Genomic DNA, 16,318 nt, shown 5'->3' with positions numbered 1-16,318 from the left:
TGGAAATGAGAATTTTACTTATATTTTTTACTAACAGAATACACCAAATTGATTAAGCTTTGTGACAATTGCCACATAAATGCTTTCAATTTTTAATGACTTCTGTTTGTACAATGACTGGTTTCTTCCAAAATGTTTCACAAAATAAACTGTAAGAAAAAATAAATTGTAAGGCAACTGCAAGGCACTTGGTACTACATTATTTTTTGTATTTTAATGCATAAATCGGTAATGGCTTGTTTTATTCATTCTGACACTTCTCAGGTCTCGAGACTAGGCCTTTCCTGCAGTTTCTGCTACTTCCTTGTAAAACTGGGCTACAAAGTTTGGGTCCTGCTGCTCCAGTTGTCGTAAAAATTCATTTCGTTCATCCTCGTCCCAGCTTTGGAACCACTGATCCCAAAGTCTCATTTGACACTGAAAAAGGCTCGGTGGCGGTGCAGACAGTTGCAAGGAACTCAGTCCTTCGAGGAGCAAGCACAGCTTTCCAGGCACTGCTTTGCACAGAAGATCCTGCAGAAAGCGATTTCGTTGGTGTTCTGTCCATTCAGTAAACCAGTGCAGGACACATCGCATTTCTTGTGCTGGGACATAAGAAATAGGAATGGCCTCCTCTGTCATAACCTAAAATATATGGACCCAAAATTAACATGAATATAGACTCCTGAACATTGAAATTGTAACACAAAGAAGGGTTAGTCATTTGATTACAGAAATCTCAGGACTGATTGGCATTGAATATGCAAATGATGAAAAAATGAAAATTTTCAAAACATTTTGATTTATTCGGCATCGAGTATGAGAGCCATGTGCAAACACATACACTTTGGCATGTCATCAATGAGGTTAATAAACCTTTCGTGCTACAACCTGTTTTCACCTACCTGACCAGGCCATTTTTTTCAATCCTGATCAGTGTCACTTTATGTGGTAATAACTCTGAAATGCTTCAACAGATGCCAGCGATTTTGAGATTTTGTTTTTTTCATGACACACTATACTTTATGGTAGTAGTAAATTTAGCTTGATATTTTTTGCATTAATTTGTGAAAATATTGGAATTTTGGTGAAAATTTTTAAAATGTTCACACTCTTAAACGAGAGGGCTATACCACACAAAATAGTTAATAAATAACATTTCCCATGTCTACTTTACATCACCATAATTTTTGAAACATCATTTTCTTTTGTTTAAAGGGTTAACCCCTTCCCGACATCCGACGGTATATCCCGTCCATGGGACCTGGGCCCCTATGCCCATGGACGGGATAGTACGTTGGGCGCGATCAGCGGCGCCCACGTGGTGAGCGCCGCTGATCGCGGCTGGGTGTCAGCTGATTATCACAGCTGACACCCGGCACAATGTGTCAGGGGCAGTCACGGACCGCCCCCGACACGTTAACCCCTTGCACACCGCGATCAAACATGATCGCGGTGTACCGGGAGTTAAAGGGAAGCATCGGCAGGGAGGGGGCTCCCTCCGTGCTTCCCTGAGCCCCCCACGGCAGCGCAATGTGCAGCGCTGCTGCGGGGGACTCCTTTCCTCCAGGCCCCCGAATCCAAAATGGCGACGGGGGCCTTCGGGGGCCTGAGGAAGCTGGCTTTCTCAGTGCCTGCAAAGCGCAGGCATGAGGAAGCCTTCTGCAGTGCCTGTGTCAGATCGCTGATCTGTCACAGTGATCTGTGATGTGACAGATCAGCGATCTGTCACAGGACAGTGATGTCCCATCTGGGACTATTTAATAAAGTAAAAAAAAAAACAAAAAAAAGTGTAAAAATAATTAAAAAAAAATCGCCAAATAAATTAGAAAAAAAAAAAAAATATTCCCCCAATAAATCCATTTTTTGGAAATAATAAAAAAAACAACAATAAAAGTACACATATTAGGTATCGCCGCGTCCGTAACGACCCGCCCTATAAAACTGTCCCATTAGTTAACCCCTTTAGCGAACCCCTTAAAAAATAAAAATAAAAAACGAAGCAAAAAATATACTGCCAAACAAAAAGTGTAATAACGCGCGATCAAAAAGACGCATATAAATATCCATGGTACTGCTGAAAACGTCATCTTGTCCCGCAAAAAACGAGCCGCCACACAGCATCATCAGCGAAAAAATAAAAAAGTTATAGCTCGCAGAATGAAGCGATGCAAAAATAATTATTTTTTATATAAAATAGTTTTCATTGCATAAAACCGACAAAAACATAAAAAAAGACCTAAATGAGGTATCGCTGTAACCGTACTGACCCGAAGAATAAAACCGCTTTATCAATTTTACCGCATGCGGAACGGTGTAAACGCACCCCCCCAAAAGAAATTCATGAAACGCTGGTTTTTGTTCATTCTGCGTCCCAAAAATCGGAATAAAAAGCGATCAAAAAATTTCACGTGCCTGAAAATGGTACCAATAAAAACGTCAACTCGTCCCGCAAAAAATAAGACCTCACATGACCCGGTGGGTCAAAATACGGAAATATTATAGCTCTCAATATGTGGTGATGCAAAAACTATTTTTACAATAAAAAGCGTCTTTTAGCGTGCGACAGCCGCCAAATATAAAAACCGCCATAAATAGTAAATCAAACCCCCCCGTTATCACCCCCTTAGTTAGGGAAAAATAATAAAATAAAAAAAATGTATTTATTTCCATTTTTCCATTAGGGTTAGGGCTAGGGTTAGGGCTAGGGGTGTGTTGGGGTAGGGTTAGGGCTAGGGTTAGGCTTAGGGTAGGGTTAGGGCTAGGGTTAGGGTTGGAGTTAGAATTGGGGGTTTCCACTGTTTGGGCACATCAGGGGCTCTCCAAATGCGACATGGCGTCTGATCTCAATTCCAGCCAATTCTGAGTTGAAAAAGTCAAATGGTGCTCCTTCCCTTCCGAGCTCTGCCATGCGCCCAAACAGTGTTTTACCCCCACATGTAGGGTATCAGCCTACTCAGGACAAATTGCAAAACAATTTTTGGGGTCCAATTTCTCCTGTTACCCTTAGGAAAATAAAAAATTGGGGGGAAAAATATCATTTTTGTGGAAAAAAATGATTTTTTTATTTTCACGTCCGAGTGTTATAAACTTCTGTGAAGCACTTGGGGGTTCAAAGTGCTCACCACACATCTAGATAAGTTCCGTGGGGGGTCTAGTTTACAAAATGGTGTCATTTGTGGGGGGTTTCCACTGTTTAGGTACATTAGGGGCTCTCCAAAGGCAACATGACACCCGCAGACCATTCCATCAAAGTCTGCATTCCAAAACGTCACTACTTCCCTTCCGAGCCCCGACATGTGCCCATACAGTAGTTTTCTCCCACATATGGGGTATCAGCATACTCAGGACAAATTGGACAACAACTTTTAAGGTCCAATTTCTCCTGGTACCCTTGGGAAAATAAAAAAATGGTGACTAAAAGATCATGTTTGTGGAAAAAATACGAATTTTTTATTTTCACGCCCGGGCGTTATAAACTTCTGTGAAGCACTGGGGGGGTCAAAGTGCTCACCACACATCTAGATAAGTTCCTTAGGGGGTCTAGTTTCCAAAATGGTGTCATTTGTGGGGGGTTTCCACTGTTTTGGTACATCAGGAGTTTTCCAAACGCGACATGGTGTCCGATCTCAATTCCAGCCAAAAACGTCAAATGGCGCTGCTTCCCTTCCGAGCTCTGCCATGCGCCCAAATAGTGGTTTACCCCCACATGTGGGGTATCAGCGTACTCAGGACAAATTGCACAATAATTTTTAGGGTCCTGTTACCCTTGGAAAAATAAGAATTGAGGGTGAAAAGATCATTTTTGTGGAAAAAATATGATTTTTTAATTGTATGGCTTTATGTTATAAACTTCTGTGAAGCCCATGGGGGTTCAAAGTTCTCACCACACATCTAGATAAGTTCCTTAGGGGGTCTAGTTTCCAAAATGGTGTCATTTGTGGGGGGTTTCCACTGTTTTGGTACATCAGGGGTTTTCCAAACGCGACATGGTGTCCGATCTCAATTCCAGCCAAAAACGTCAAATGGCGCTGCTTCCCTTCCGAGCTCTGCCATGCGCCCAAATAGTGGTTTACCCCCACATGTGGGGTATCAGCGTACTCAGGACAAATTGCACAATAACTTTTAGGGTCCTGTTACCCTTGGAAAAATAAGAATTGAGGATGAAAAGATCATTTTTGTGGAAAAAATATGATTTTTTAATTGTATGGCTTTATGTTATAAACTTCTGTGAAGCCCATGGGGGTTCAAAGTTCTCACCACACATCTAGATAAGTTCCTTAGGGGGTCTAGTTTCCAAAATGGTGTCATTTGCGGGGGATTTCCACTGTTTTGGTACATCAGGGGTTTTCCAAACGCGACATGGTGTCCGATCTCAATTCCAGCCAAAAATGTCAAATGGCGCTGCTTCCCTTCCGAGCTCTGCCATGCGCCCAAATAGTGGTTTACCCCCACATGTGGGGTATCAGCGTACTCAGGACAAATTGCACAATAACTTTTAGGGTCCTGTTACCCTTGGGAAAATAAAAATTGGGGTGAAAAGATCATTTTTGTGGAAAAAATATGATTTTTTAATTGTACCGCTGTACGTTATAAACTTTTGTAAAGCCCTTGTGGGTTCAAAGTTCTCACCACATATCTTTTTTCAAGTTCCTTGGGGGGTCTAGTTTCCAAAATGGGGTCACTTGTAGGGGGTTTCCACTGTTTAGGTACATCAGGGACTCTCCAAACGTGACATGGCGTCCGATCTGAATTTCAGCCAATTTTGCATTGAAAAAGTCAAACGGCGCTCCTTCCATTGTGAGCTCTGCCATGCGCCGAAACAGTCGTTCCCCCCCACATATCAGGTATCTGCGTACTCAGGACAAATTGCACAATAACTTTTGCAGTCCAATTTCTCCTGTTACCCTTGGTAAAATAAAAAAAACTGAACCTGAATTATTTTTTTTATGAAAAAAAGTTAGATGTTCATTTTTTTTTAAATATTCAAAAAAATTCCTGTGACGCACCTAAAGGGTTAATAAACTTCTTGAATGTGGTTTTGAGCACCTTAAGGGGTGCAGTTTTTAGAATGGTGTCACTTTTGGGTATTTTCTATCATATAGACCCCTCAAAGTGGCTTCAAATGTGATGTGGTCCTAAAAATAAAATGGTGTTGTAAAAATGAGAAATCGCTGGTCAACTTTTAACCCTTATAACTTCCTAACAAAAAAAAATTTTGGTTCCAAAATTGTGCTGATGTAAAGTAAACATGTGGGAAATGTTAGTTATCAAGTTTTTTGTGTGCCGTATCTCTGTGATTTAAGGGCATAAAAATTCAAAGTTGGAAAATTGCGAAATTTTCAAAATTTTCGCCAAATTTCCGTTTTTCTCACAAATAAACGCAAGTTATTTGAATGAAATTTTACCACTAACATGAAGTACAATATGTCACGAGAAAACAATGTCAGAATCACCGGGATCCATGGAAGCGTTCCAGAGTTATGACCTCATAAAGGTACAGTGGTTAGAATTGTAAAAATTGGCCCGGTCATGAACGTGCAAACCACCCTTGGGGTGAAGGGGTTAAAATTGTATCAACAATTTCTTATTATTCCAACAAAATTTACAAAACCATTTTTTGGAGACCACATTTGAAGTGACTTTGAGGGGTCTAAAAGACAGAAAATTGCACAATTTTAAAAACCACCCTTCAAGATGTAATTAACCCCTGAGGTGCTTCACAGGCATAAAAGCAATATGGAAGGAAAAAAAATAAAATCTTACTTTTTCCCACAAAAAATGTTTTTTGTTTTTTTTTCATTTTCAAAAGGGTTACAGGAGAAAATGGACCATACAATTTCTCCCGAGTACACAAATACACCATATATGGTGAAAAACTACCTGGGTACACATGGCAGAGCTCGGAAGCGAAGGAGCACCACTGACGTTTGGAACACAAAATTGGCTGGAATAGATAGCGGGCCATGTCATGTTTGTAGAACCCTTGATGTGCCCAAACAGTGGAAAGCCCTCACAAGTGACCCCATTTTAAAAACTACACACCTCAAGGAATTCATATAGGTGTGTGGTGAGCACCATAATCCCACAGGTGCGGCACTGAATTTTTATAACTTTGAGCAGTAAAAATTAAAAAAAATCAAGTGAAAAATATTCAGAATTGAGAGTCCTCAGTGGTTAATACCTTTCCTATATGCTATAAAAATGTTCTTTTAGCCAAAAAATTTTATTTTCACAAGGGTAACAGGAGAAAATGGACCATACAATTTGTTGTGCAATTTCTCCTGAGTAAGCCGATAACCCATATGTGGGAGAAAACTACTGTTTGGGTGAGATGAGGGGGTGTCCAATGTGCAGTGCGCCGCTGCGGGTGTCCCCAGCGGCGCTGCTGCCCGGGGTGTATGCTGCTGCTACCAGGAGTCTCTGCTGATGCTGCTGCCAGGGGTCTCTGCTGCTGCTGCCATGGGCCTCTGCTGCTGCTGCCGCCCAGGGTGTCTGCTGGTGCCCGTTGCCGCTGCCCAGGGTGTCCGAGGCCGCCACTGCCTGGGATTTCGGCTGCTGCTGCCCGCCGCTGCTGCCTGGGATGTCCGCCGCTCCGGGGGGGGGCCTCTGTCGACATTTCTTGTAAGACCAGAGCCCGCTCGAAGTTCCGTAGTTTCAGCCTGTGCGTGTGGACTCCAGTAAAATGGCCGCCGACGCATGAACAGATGGAGATCTCAGCACTGAAATCTCATCTCCCGAGATCTTCGTGTGCGCTTGCGCCGCCTCCCGCGGCCATGTTACTGGAGTCCACCGCACAGGGGGAAACCACAGAACTGCCGGGGGGCTCTGGCCTTCCACGAAATGTCGGCAGAGCCCCATGCAGCGGCGGACATCAAGGGTAGCGGCGGCAGCGGACACGGCCCCCATGGCAGCAGCAGCGGACATCCCAGGCAGCGGCGTCGGGCAGCAGCAGCGCGGTGGCAGCGGGCGCCCCCTCATCCCAGCCTGCAGCTACTTACCGGTATATCCGCATTTCCCCCAAAAAAATTTTGGGGAAAAAAAGTGCGTCTTACAAAGCGGAAAATACGGTAATTGAAAAGCCCCTGACGTTGAAACTAGTGCCATGGAGTTGGTAAGCCAAACCACAGACTCTGACTCCTCAATTTCCCTGACTTTCGACTCTGACTCCACAGCACTGCCTCACTACTGAGCATGTGTCATGGTCACATGTCTCTGGGCACACAGCGGTTACCGCAAGGCGAACCCATAACACACGTGACCCTGGATACATCGCCTCCAGTGGGGCGAATTTAAATAATAAAACGTGCAGGTGGATACGCCGCCTCCACCTGGCGAATTTGGGAATTACACGTTAGACATAAAATCTGGAAACCCCGCCTCCAGTACGGCGAATTTAAATAATAAGGGGGACCTGGGAAACATCAACAATGGTGGGCCCTGCAATAGGGAATGGGGGACGTGGAGACCTCCTAAGCTCCCCTGAGCAGGTGTCCCTGCACTCCTAACGTTCCCTATGCCGGTTTCGCACCGGGCGCCGCACGCGTACCTCAACGCCCTAGCTCGCCCTGAACCTAAACCCTCACTAGGGAATAGGTCGGTGTGGAAACTAATCCCACCACTGCACTAATAACACACATGAGGGAAAGAGACAATACAGGGGAAACACCACTTAGCTTTGCTCTGTTGCGTACGCTCCTAGCAACAGAGCCCACCACCTGCGTGCATCTTCTCCTCCACCTGGATCCATCACCATAACAGGATCCTTCACCTTAGTGCAGCCTCGGAGCAGAGTCCACCACCAGTTGCAGCTGCTTAGTACCAGAGTCCCAAGGATGAGTTCAGCTTCTGACACGAAGTCAAGCATGCTTGAGTCCAGCTCAGCAGCCAAGTCCCACATGGTGAGTGCCACTCTCCATAGTCGCCACTCCACCAGTCCATGCAGACACTTCCCGCTGACACCATCACTGCGACCCCACCACGCCATGCCAGCCCTTCGTCCAGACACCATAGCTGAAACACGTCCCCCCTGGCTAAGCTGCGCAGGACTCCTCACCAGCTCCATCCTTCCTCCAGGCTCTCCCCCAGAGTGAAAACAATCTCACAATATCACAGGCAGTGATTACACACCCCTAGCACACCTTTATAGGGTGTCACACCTGATACATAATTACGTGCACAAAAACCTAAAGTGCAATACCACTAACCACCACCGGGGACAGTCAAGACACCTTGGAACTTTCCAAAGTAAAAAAAGTTCACCCAGTGCAATTTAAAACTGTCAGATCACTTCAGATCATGACAGCATGTACATAAAGATCAGCACAGATTCATCTCAAATAAAAGCCTAGATCCTTTGATCAGGAAAAGAACAGACAATTAGAGGACATTTCATAACTTTCCAAAATTACTATGAAAACATTGACATCACATCCTGCACTGAAATACTAAACCCAATTTATTATATATTTTAGGAGTCGAAGTTGGTCCTTTTCTTACCGACTTCACCAAAATGGACACTATCTCCACCGACCTGAAACAGCAGAAACCCCCACAAGTGACCGCATCTTGAAAGCTACATCTCTCGAGGAATTCATCTATGGCAGTAGTGATTATTTTTACCCCTCAGGCGACTCACAGATTTGTATAAAATTGGGCTGAGTAAATGAAAAATTTACATTTTTTTTCCACAAAAATGTTGCTTTGGCCACAAGTTTGTAATTTTCAAAAAGGGTAGTAGGATAAAACGAACAGTACAATTTGTTACACGATTTCCATTGAGTATGCCAACTGGTTGAAAACTACTTTTGAGGCACAAAAGGAAAAAAACACCCTATCGGAGTGCAGATTTTTCTGTTATGGTTTGTGGGTGCCATGTCACATTGGTAAAGCCACTGAGGTCCCAGAACAGTATAACACCCACTATTTTACAAACTATACGTCTCAATGAATTCATCTAGGGGTGGAGCGATCATATTGACACCACAGGTGTGTCACAGAATTCTATACCAATGTATGGTGAAACAAAAAGAATACAATTTTTACCACAAAAAAAAGTTGTAGCCCATGTACAGTACTGCTTAGTCACACAGGGATACTTGGAAGAGGAGTGCTATTTGACTATTGGAGAGCAAGTTTTCATAGTTTGCAGACTCCATATACAGAGCCCCTAAGTGCAGAGTCCCCCCCCCCATCCAAATGACCCAATTTGGGAAATTGCACCCCTCTGGGAATTTATCTACAGGTGCAGTGATGATTTTTACTCTGTGGGTGTTTTCCAGAAACAAGCAGCAATGGATGTTGTCAAGTGAAAATGCCAAATCTGCCATTGTAGTGCCCATACATTGTGCCCAGCTCGTGTTTCTGGAGACACTTGTAAATTAAGAGGGCTGTCATCGCTACAGAAATGCAAAACATGTGGAAGCTAAATGTAGTTTAGGCACAATGCGGGGCTCAGATGCAAGAATGAAATTGGATTTGGGAGTGCAGAATTTGCTCATTTTTTTTTCTTTTGGGGGGTACAGTGCTTTTCCAGCTCACTATATTTCCTTTAATAGATGATGGACCCAAGTGGGGACTTTTTGTGGAAGTTGAATATTTTATTGGGAACATTTTACATAACATTTGGGATCACATTTATCCTGCGCTCTATGCTGAGCATTTACATCAGGGTTTCCTTGTAAATCTCCGAATTACGTGATTCAGATGAAACACCTAAGGGATCCATTCACTATAATGAGGCAGCAGTGTTACTCTGGACTCCATCTGGCCTCTGTTCAGCGGCGTCTTTCTTTTCAGGAGTGCATAAAACTGTGGCCAACCACACTTTTATGCAAGCCTTAAAAGACGGACACCGCACAAACATGATACACAAGATGCAAATATTCCGTTAAGGATTCTGTATGAATCAGGTATTTCAGATTTATTCGGAAACCACTGTGTAAGCACTCAGCATAGCATGCAAGATAAATGTGAGCCGAGTCTTACTACGATCTTTGGGAGGCAGAATGAACAAATCAATAGCAGGTGAAAAATTGATTTTATTTCTTTTTTACACTGTTTCCATGTGGGATAAATGATTAGACAACTTTATTCTTTGAGCAGGTGCAATTTCAGCGATACCAGATTTATTTATTTATATTTGGCTGCAGTCACACACTATAAGACGCTTTATACAAAAAAAAAATGGTTTGCATTGCTATATTTTGAGAGCTGGCTGAGTCATGTGAGGGCTTGCTTTTTGTGGGACGAGTTGACATTTTTAGTGGAACCATAATCAGGCATGTAATATTATTTTGATCGCTTTCTATTCAGATTTTTGGGAGGCAGAATTAACAAAAAAAAAAACAGCAATTCAGGATTTGTTTTTTTAAGTTCTTTTATGCCGTTCACAGTGTGGTAAAATTGATAAGGCAGCTTTATTTTTCAGGTCAGTATGATTACATTGATACCACATTTATATCATTTTTTAAAATATTTTGCGACTTTTACATAAAAACTATTTTATAGAAAAAAGAACTGTTTTGTATTGCTGTAGTCTGAGCGCTATAACTACAGGTGCATCTCAAAAAATTAGAATATCATCAAAAAGTTAATTTATTTCAGTTCTTCAATACAAAAAGTGAAACTCATTATATAGAGTCATTACAAACAGAGGGATGTATTTCAAGTGTTTATTCCTGTTAATGTTGATGATTATCGCTTAAAGCCAATGAAAAACCAAAAGTCATTATCTCAGTAAATTAGAATACTTTATAACACCAGCTTGAAAAAAGGATTTTAAAATCCGAAAATGATGGCTTACTGAAATGTATGTTCAGCAAATGCACTCAATACTTGGTCAAGGCTCCTTTTGCATCAATTACTGTATCAATGCGGCGTGGCATGGAGGCGATCAGCCTGTGGCACTGCTGAGGTGTTATGGAAGCCCAGGTTGCTTTGATAGCAGCCTTCAACTCGTCTGCATTGTTGGGTCTGGTGTCTCATCTTCCTCTTGACAATACCCGATAGATTCTCTAAGGCTATGTGCACACGTTGTGGATTCTGCTGCGTTTCCACAGCGGTTTTGGCCCTGCGGAAACGCAGCAGTTTCGCTGACATGGTACAGTACAATGAAAGCCTATGGGTTTTCAAAAACGCTGTGCTCACGCTGCGTTTTTTTCCGCGCGGTTTTGCTGTGGTTTACAAACCGCAGCATGTCAATTGTTTGGGCAGTTTCCGCAGCGGTTTCACACCTTTAACATAGTAGAGGTGTGAAACCGCAGGGCAAAACCGCAGACCAAACCGCAGGTCACTTTACCTGCGGTTTTACCTGCGTTTCCGTGCGGAAAAACCCGCAGCGGAATCCGCAACGTGTGCACATAGCCTTAGGGGTTCAGATCAGGCAAGTTTGCTGGAAAATCATCTACAGTGATGCTATTGTTTTTAAACCAGGTATTGGTACTTTTGGCAGTGTGGACAGGTGCCAAGTCCTGCTGGATAATTAAATTTCCATCTCCAATAAGCTTGTCGGCAGAGAGAAGCATGAAGTGCTCTAAAATCTCCTGGTAGACAGTTGCACTGACTTTGGTCTTGATAAAACACAGTGGACCTACACCAGCAGAAGACACGGCTCCCGAAACCATCATTGATTGTAGATACTTCACACTAGACCTTAGAAATCAAGGTCCCAGAGTCTGGAGGAAGAGTGGAGAGACAGACACAATCCAAGCTGCTTGAGATCTAGTGTTACGTTTCCACAATCAGTGATGATATCTATTTTTTTAAGGTGTTTAATGAAGGGGTTAAGTAGTCTCACAGTTTTATAGACCGGGTCGTTGTAGACGCGGCGAAACAATATATGTGCACTTTTTTGTTTTTAGATAAATATACTTGTTTGTTGGTTCAGTATTTTTTTTTTTATTTATCTTGTGGTTTTTTTTAGTTTTAACTTTTTTTTTAACTCAGTCCCTGTATGGGACTTCAGCTTTTATTTCTCTGATCGCTGGTCTCACTAATTGAAATACATATTGTCACGTGGACCCGTTCCGTGTGACATGGCTCACAAGCCGGTAACTAAAACAACAAGACAAGGGGTAGGGAAACAGTTACAACGGTGGGCCCTGCGATAGGGAAAGGGGATGTGGAGACCTCCTGCACTCCCCTGAGTCAGTGTCCCTACCGCTCCTAGCGTTCCCTATGCCGGTTCCGCACCAGGCGCCGATCACGAACCTGTAGCCCTAGCACACCCTACACCTATCCTTTGCTAGGGAGCTGGGTGGCGCAGGCACTAGCCCCACCGCTGTACTAATACACACTAAGGAAAAAACACAAACAGGGAAACACCACTTAGCTTTACTCTGTTGCACTTGCTCCTGGCAACAGAGTCCACCACCAGAATGCAGCTCTCCTCCTGAATCGGTGCCACCAAGCTCTGTCAGAGCTAAGGAAATCCCCTATGACTCATTTCACACCAGGCTCTATCAGAGCTGCTCTCCAGCTCCTTCCTCCACCAAGGATGGTTGAAATGAACACTATCACCAACACTGAGTGCAACACCTGTGACTGTTTTATAGCATAATCACACCTGCATTATAATCATGTGCACTTAACAAACGAAACTAGAGTGCAATGACGCTCACCACCACTGGGGGGAAAACACAGTGCAATAATCCTAATGGCCACCGGGGGCAAAAACACCTTAAGCACAGCTTAGGGAAAAAAAGGTTACCTGTGCTTTATATCAGTCATGATCCAGCATGGATCATGACACATATGTATTGAAATGCATGAAAACTGTCAGTACGCCTATTATACCCTGCTGCTGGCTGATTCTAACAGGTCACTGTAGCTGACAGACCCATAGGTCATCATTTGATCTCAGGTTGCCATAACCCTCAGCTCTTTCCGGGTGTGCCGGATGGGTGAGAGGAGCCCACTCCTTGTCACAAACTTCTAAATGCCGCAGTCGCTATTGATTGCAGCATCTAGGAGATAACACAGGGTTAATAACATAATTGGGACCGGAGCCAAATCAAGTCCCAATGATATCGCAGGTCAGAACTATCACTCTGCACTGGAATCCCAGCGCATTCAGGATTCTTGGGTCCCGAGAGCTGCAAGACTGCCGACCATAGACAATCGTCGACATTGCACAAAGCCTAGCAAGCGCTGATGTTTATTTACAGTTGGCGCTCGTGAAAGGGTTAATGGAGATGCTAAAGCCATGGTAGCATGTTTAGGCCATGCAGGCTGCTCAAGTGGTCTGATATTGTTGTGTTGAAAAACTGCTCCAGAGACACTTTTATGTTCACTTGTCTGAGTATTGCCCTTACAAGTCTCGAAAGGAAAGCAGTGGCATTAGATGTAATTCTTATTTCTTCTCTGCCCAATGGTATAAAATTCTGTGGCACACCTGTCGTGTCAATATGATCACTGCAACCCTAGATGAATTAATTCAGGTGTAGTTTGTAAAATGGAGTCACATATGAGGATTTCTGCTGTTCTGGCACCTCAGGGGCTCTGCCAATGTGACATGGCACCCGCAAACCATAACAGTAAAATCGGCACAATAATACGGTGCACATCACGTCGGAGCCTTGTACGGTGCCTCAAAAGTAGCTCTGGATTACATGTAGATTATTGGTGCAATCAGGAGAAATTGCACAACAAGACTGAGAGGTCCATTTTCTTTCCTAGTAGCCCGTATAAAAAATCTGTGGACAAAACAACATTTTAGCGGTAAAAATGTAATTATTCATTCTTCACCACTCAATGGTAAAAGGTTCTGAAGGATACGTGGTGTCAATATGATCACTGCACCCCTAGATGAATTAATTGAGAGGTGTAGTTTGTAAAATGATGTCACATATGGGGGTTTCTGCTGTTCTGGCACCTCATGGGCTCTGTCAACGTGACATGGCACCCTCAAACCATTCCAGCAAAATCTGAACTCCAATATGGCGCCACTTCCATTCTGAGCTTTGCACTCTGCCTCAAAAGTAGTTTTCCTCCACAGTGTACTCAGGAGATAATTGCACCACAAATTAAAAGGTGCAATTTCTCCTGTTACCCTTGTAAAAATAAAAAAAGGGTCTAAAAACATTTTTGTGGGAAAAAATATTTTTTTTATTTTCATGGCTCTACATTGTAAGCTTCTTTCAAGGTGCTCACCACATATCTAGATAAGTTCCTTGAGGGGTCTAGTTTGCAAAAATAGGGTCACTTTTGGGGAGGTTTTCACTGCTTAGGCACATCTTGGGCTCTCCAAACGAGACATGGCATCCGCTCCAGCCATTTTTGCATTCAAACACTCAAACGGTGCTCCTTCACTTCGGAGTCCTGCCGGGTGCCCAAACAGTAGATTTGCCCCACATATGGGGATATCAACGTACTCAGGAGAAATTGAACAACACATTTTAGGGTCCACTTTCTCATGTTACACTTGTGAAAATAAGAAAAAAAATTGGGGGCTAAAAGAACATTTTTTGAGAAAATAAAGTTTATTTTTTTCCTTCCACATTTCATTAGTTCCTGTGAACCATCTAAAGGGTTAATAAACTTCTTGAATGTGGTTTTGAGCACCTTAGGGGTGCTGATTTTAGAATGCTGTCACTTTTGGGTATTTTCTGTCATATAGGCCCCTCAAAGTCACTTCAAATGTTGGGGATTCGGGGCTTATATGCAACATTATAGAATGCTGTATATCAGCCCTGAAAGGTGATGGCCGTAACTTATATCGGCAAAACCTGGTGACAGGTTCCCTTAAAACAGTGTTTCTCAACTCCAGTTCTCAAGAACCACCAACAGGTCATGTTTTCAGGATTTCCTTAGTATTGCATAGGTGATAGAATTGATGCTTGAGCAGGTGATGAAATTTTCACCTGTGCAATACCTAGGATATCATGAAAACTTGACCTGTTGGTGGGTCTTGAGGACTGGAGTTGAGAAACACTGCCTTAAGGCTCATTCACACGTCAGTATTTGGTCAGTATTTTGCATCAGTGTTTGTATGCCAAAGCCAGGAATGGAACTTACCGAGAAAAAAATATGATTGAAAGACTGACTCCTGTTCCTTATTTTGGAGACATTCCTGGTTTTGGCATACAAATACTGATGAAATACTGATCAAAAATACTGATGTGTGAAAAAGGCCTTAAAGGATATAAGAATTAAAAGTTTTAACGTTGTGAAATTTTCACCAAATTTCCGATATTTTCACAAGTAAACGCAAATCATATCAAGCAAATTTTACCATCATGAAGTACAATACGTCAGGAAAAAATAGTCTCAGAATCACCGGGACCTGTTGAAGTGGTCTAGAGTTATTACCACATAAAGTGACTCTGGTCAGATTTAACAAAATGAGGCCCAGTCATTAACCCACAAAATAGCTCGGCCCTTAAGGGGTTAAAGCACCACTCCAGTGGGTTTTTTTACTGCATAGCGGGAGTGGTGCTTTAAACGTAATTCCCCTGCCTCATACTCACCTGCCGCCTTCAGTTTTACAGCGTCGCTCCAGTGTTTCGTGGAGCACGCAGGTGGTCACTAGTCAATGTGAGTCTATGAGAGCCTCGCTTTGGCATTCAGACCTTGTGATGTAGTTTCTGACCAGTCAGACGCTACTGTCACATGATCGTGCCGTGGGACTGGAGCTCTGGAGAGGGAGTAGAAGACAGGGGGTGGGGGGCTTACATTTAAAGTGCCACTCCAGAGCTGGAAAATAACATGGGGTCACTGAGTTCAGACCTCCATCAATCTGGGGGCATTTCCTAGTGATCTGCCTTAATGGCATTAGAGGGGGATACCGATTTTGGCCAATGTTCACATCTACAGTCTTTTATTTAACTGGATAGTCCATTTGGCATGGCCACTGGCCATCAGACCTGACACTGCATCCGGGGTTATTTTATGTCATAGATACCACACTGCAGATGTGAACCAAGCCTGAAGACCTGCATCACAAAGTAGAAATGTCAATGATTTCCAGACAGCACGTTTGCATGGTTATTTCTGAAAACTGCCACAAAATTCAGCTCTGCATGGATATCATTTACTAAAAATTGGGAGTTAGTATTGCCAGGTCTTACAATACCCAGAAATGGCCACGAGATGGAGCTGTCGCACCACAAAGAGGACCGGAACTAACCGACTTACCAATACAGCAAATGGAGGCGGGGCCTAAAGCTGGAGCGAATGTGACGTAAAAGGAAGATGGGGGGGAGGGAGGAGAGCTTCTCCGAAAAGACCCGAGCGCGGAGGCGGAAGTGCCCGAGGTTGACGTCACGCAGCGGGATCGGCCGAAGTCGGTCGTATAGCGCCCCGCAGCCGGTGCTTCGGTTTGTTACTGGCTTGGGGCTGC

The 16,318-nt window shown here is 43.4% G+C and overlaps 1 protein-coding gene across 2 annotated transcripts; it reads right to left on the bottom strand.

The window, feature by feature from the left end:
* Positions 1-52: 52 nt before the first annotated feature.
* On the bottom strand, positions 53-16,249 carry CUNH14orf119 (chromosome unknown C14orf119 homolog). Of its 2 annotated transcripts, none has more exons than XM_073575462.1 (2): positions 16,114-16,249; positions 53-624 (listed from the first exon to the last, which is right to left on the bottom strand). In XM_073575462.1, exon 2 carries the CDS (start codon positions 619-621, stop codon positions 274-276), a length of 348 nt encoding a protein of 115 aa, XP_073431563.1. In that variant the 5' UTR covers positions 622-624; positions 16,114-16,249; the 3' UTR covers positions 53-273. The 2 variants fall into 2 exon arrangements, with proteins under 2 accessions (XP_073431563.1, XP_073431564.1); XM_073575463.1 differs by lacking the exon at positions 16,114-16,249 and adding an exon at positions 15,447-15,591.
* Positions 16,250-16,318: the final 69 nt, after the last annotated feature.

Source organism: Dendrobates tinctorius, unplaced genomic scaffold (genome assembly GCF_039654945.1).
Source record: "Dendrobates tinctorius isolate UK_male_01 unplaced genomic scaffold, ASM3965494v1 ptg000044l, whole genome shotgun sequence".
NCBI classification, from domain to species: domain Eukaryota; kingdom Metazoa; phylum Chordata; class Amphibia; order Anura; family Dendrobatidae; genus Dendrobates; species Dendrobates tinctorius.
The sequence above is the reverse complement of the archived record's forward strand: the minus strand, read 5'-3'. Positions and strand labels throughout refer to the sequence as shown.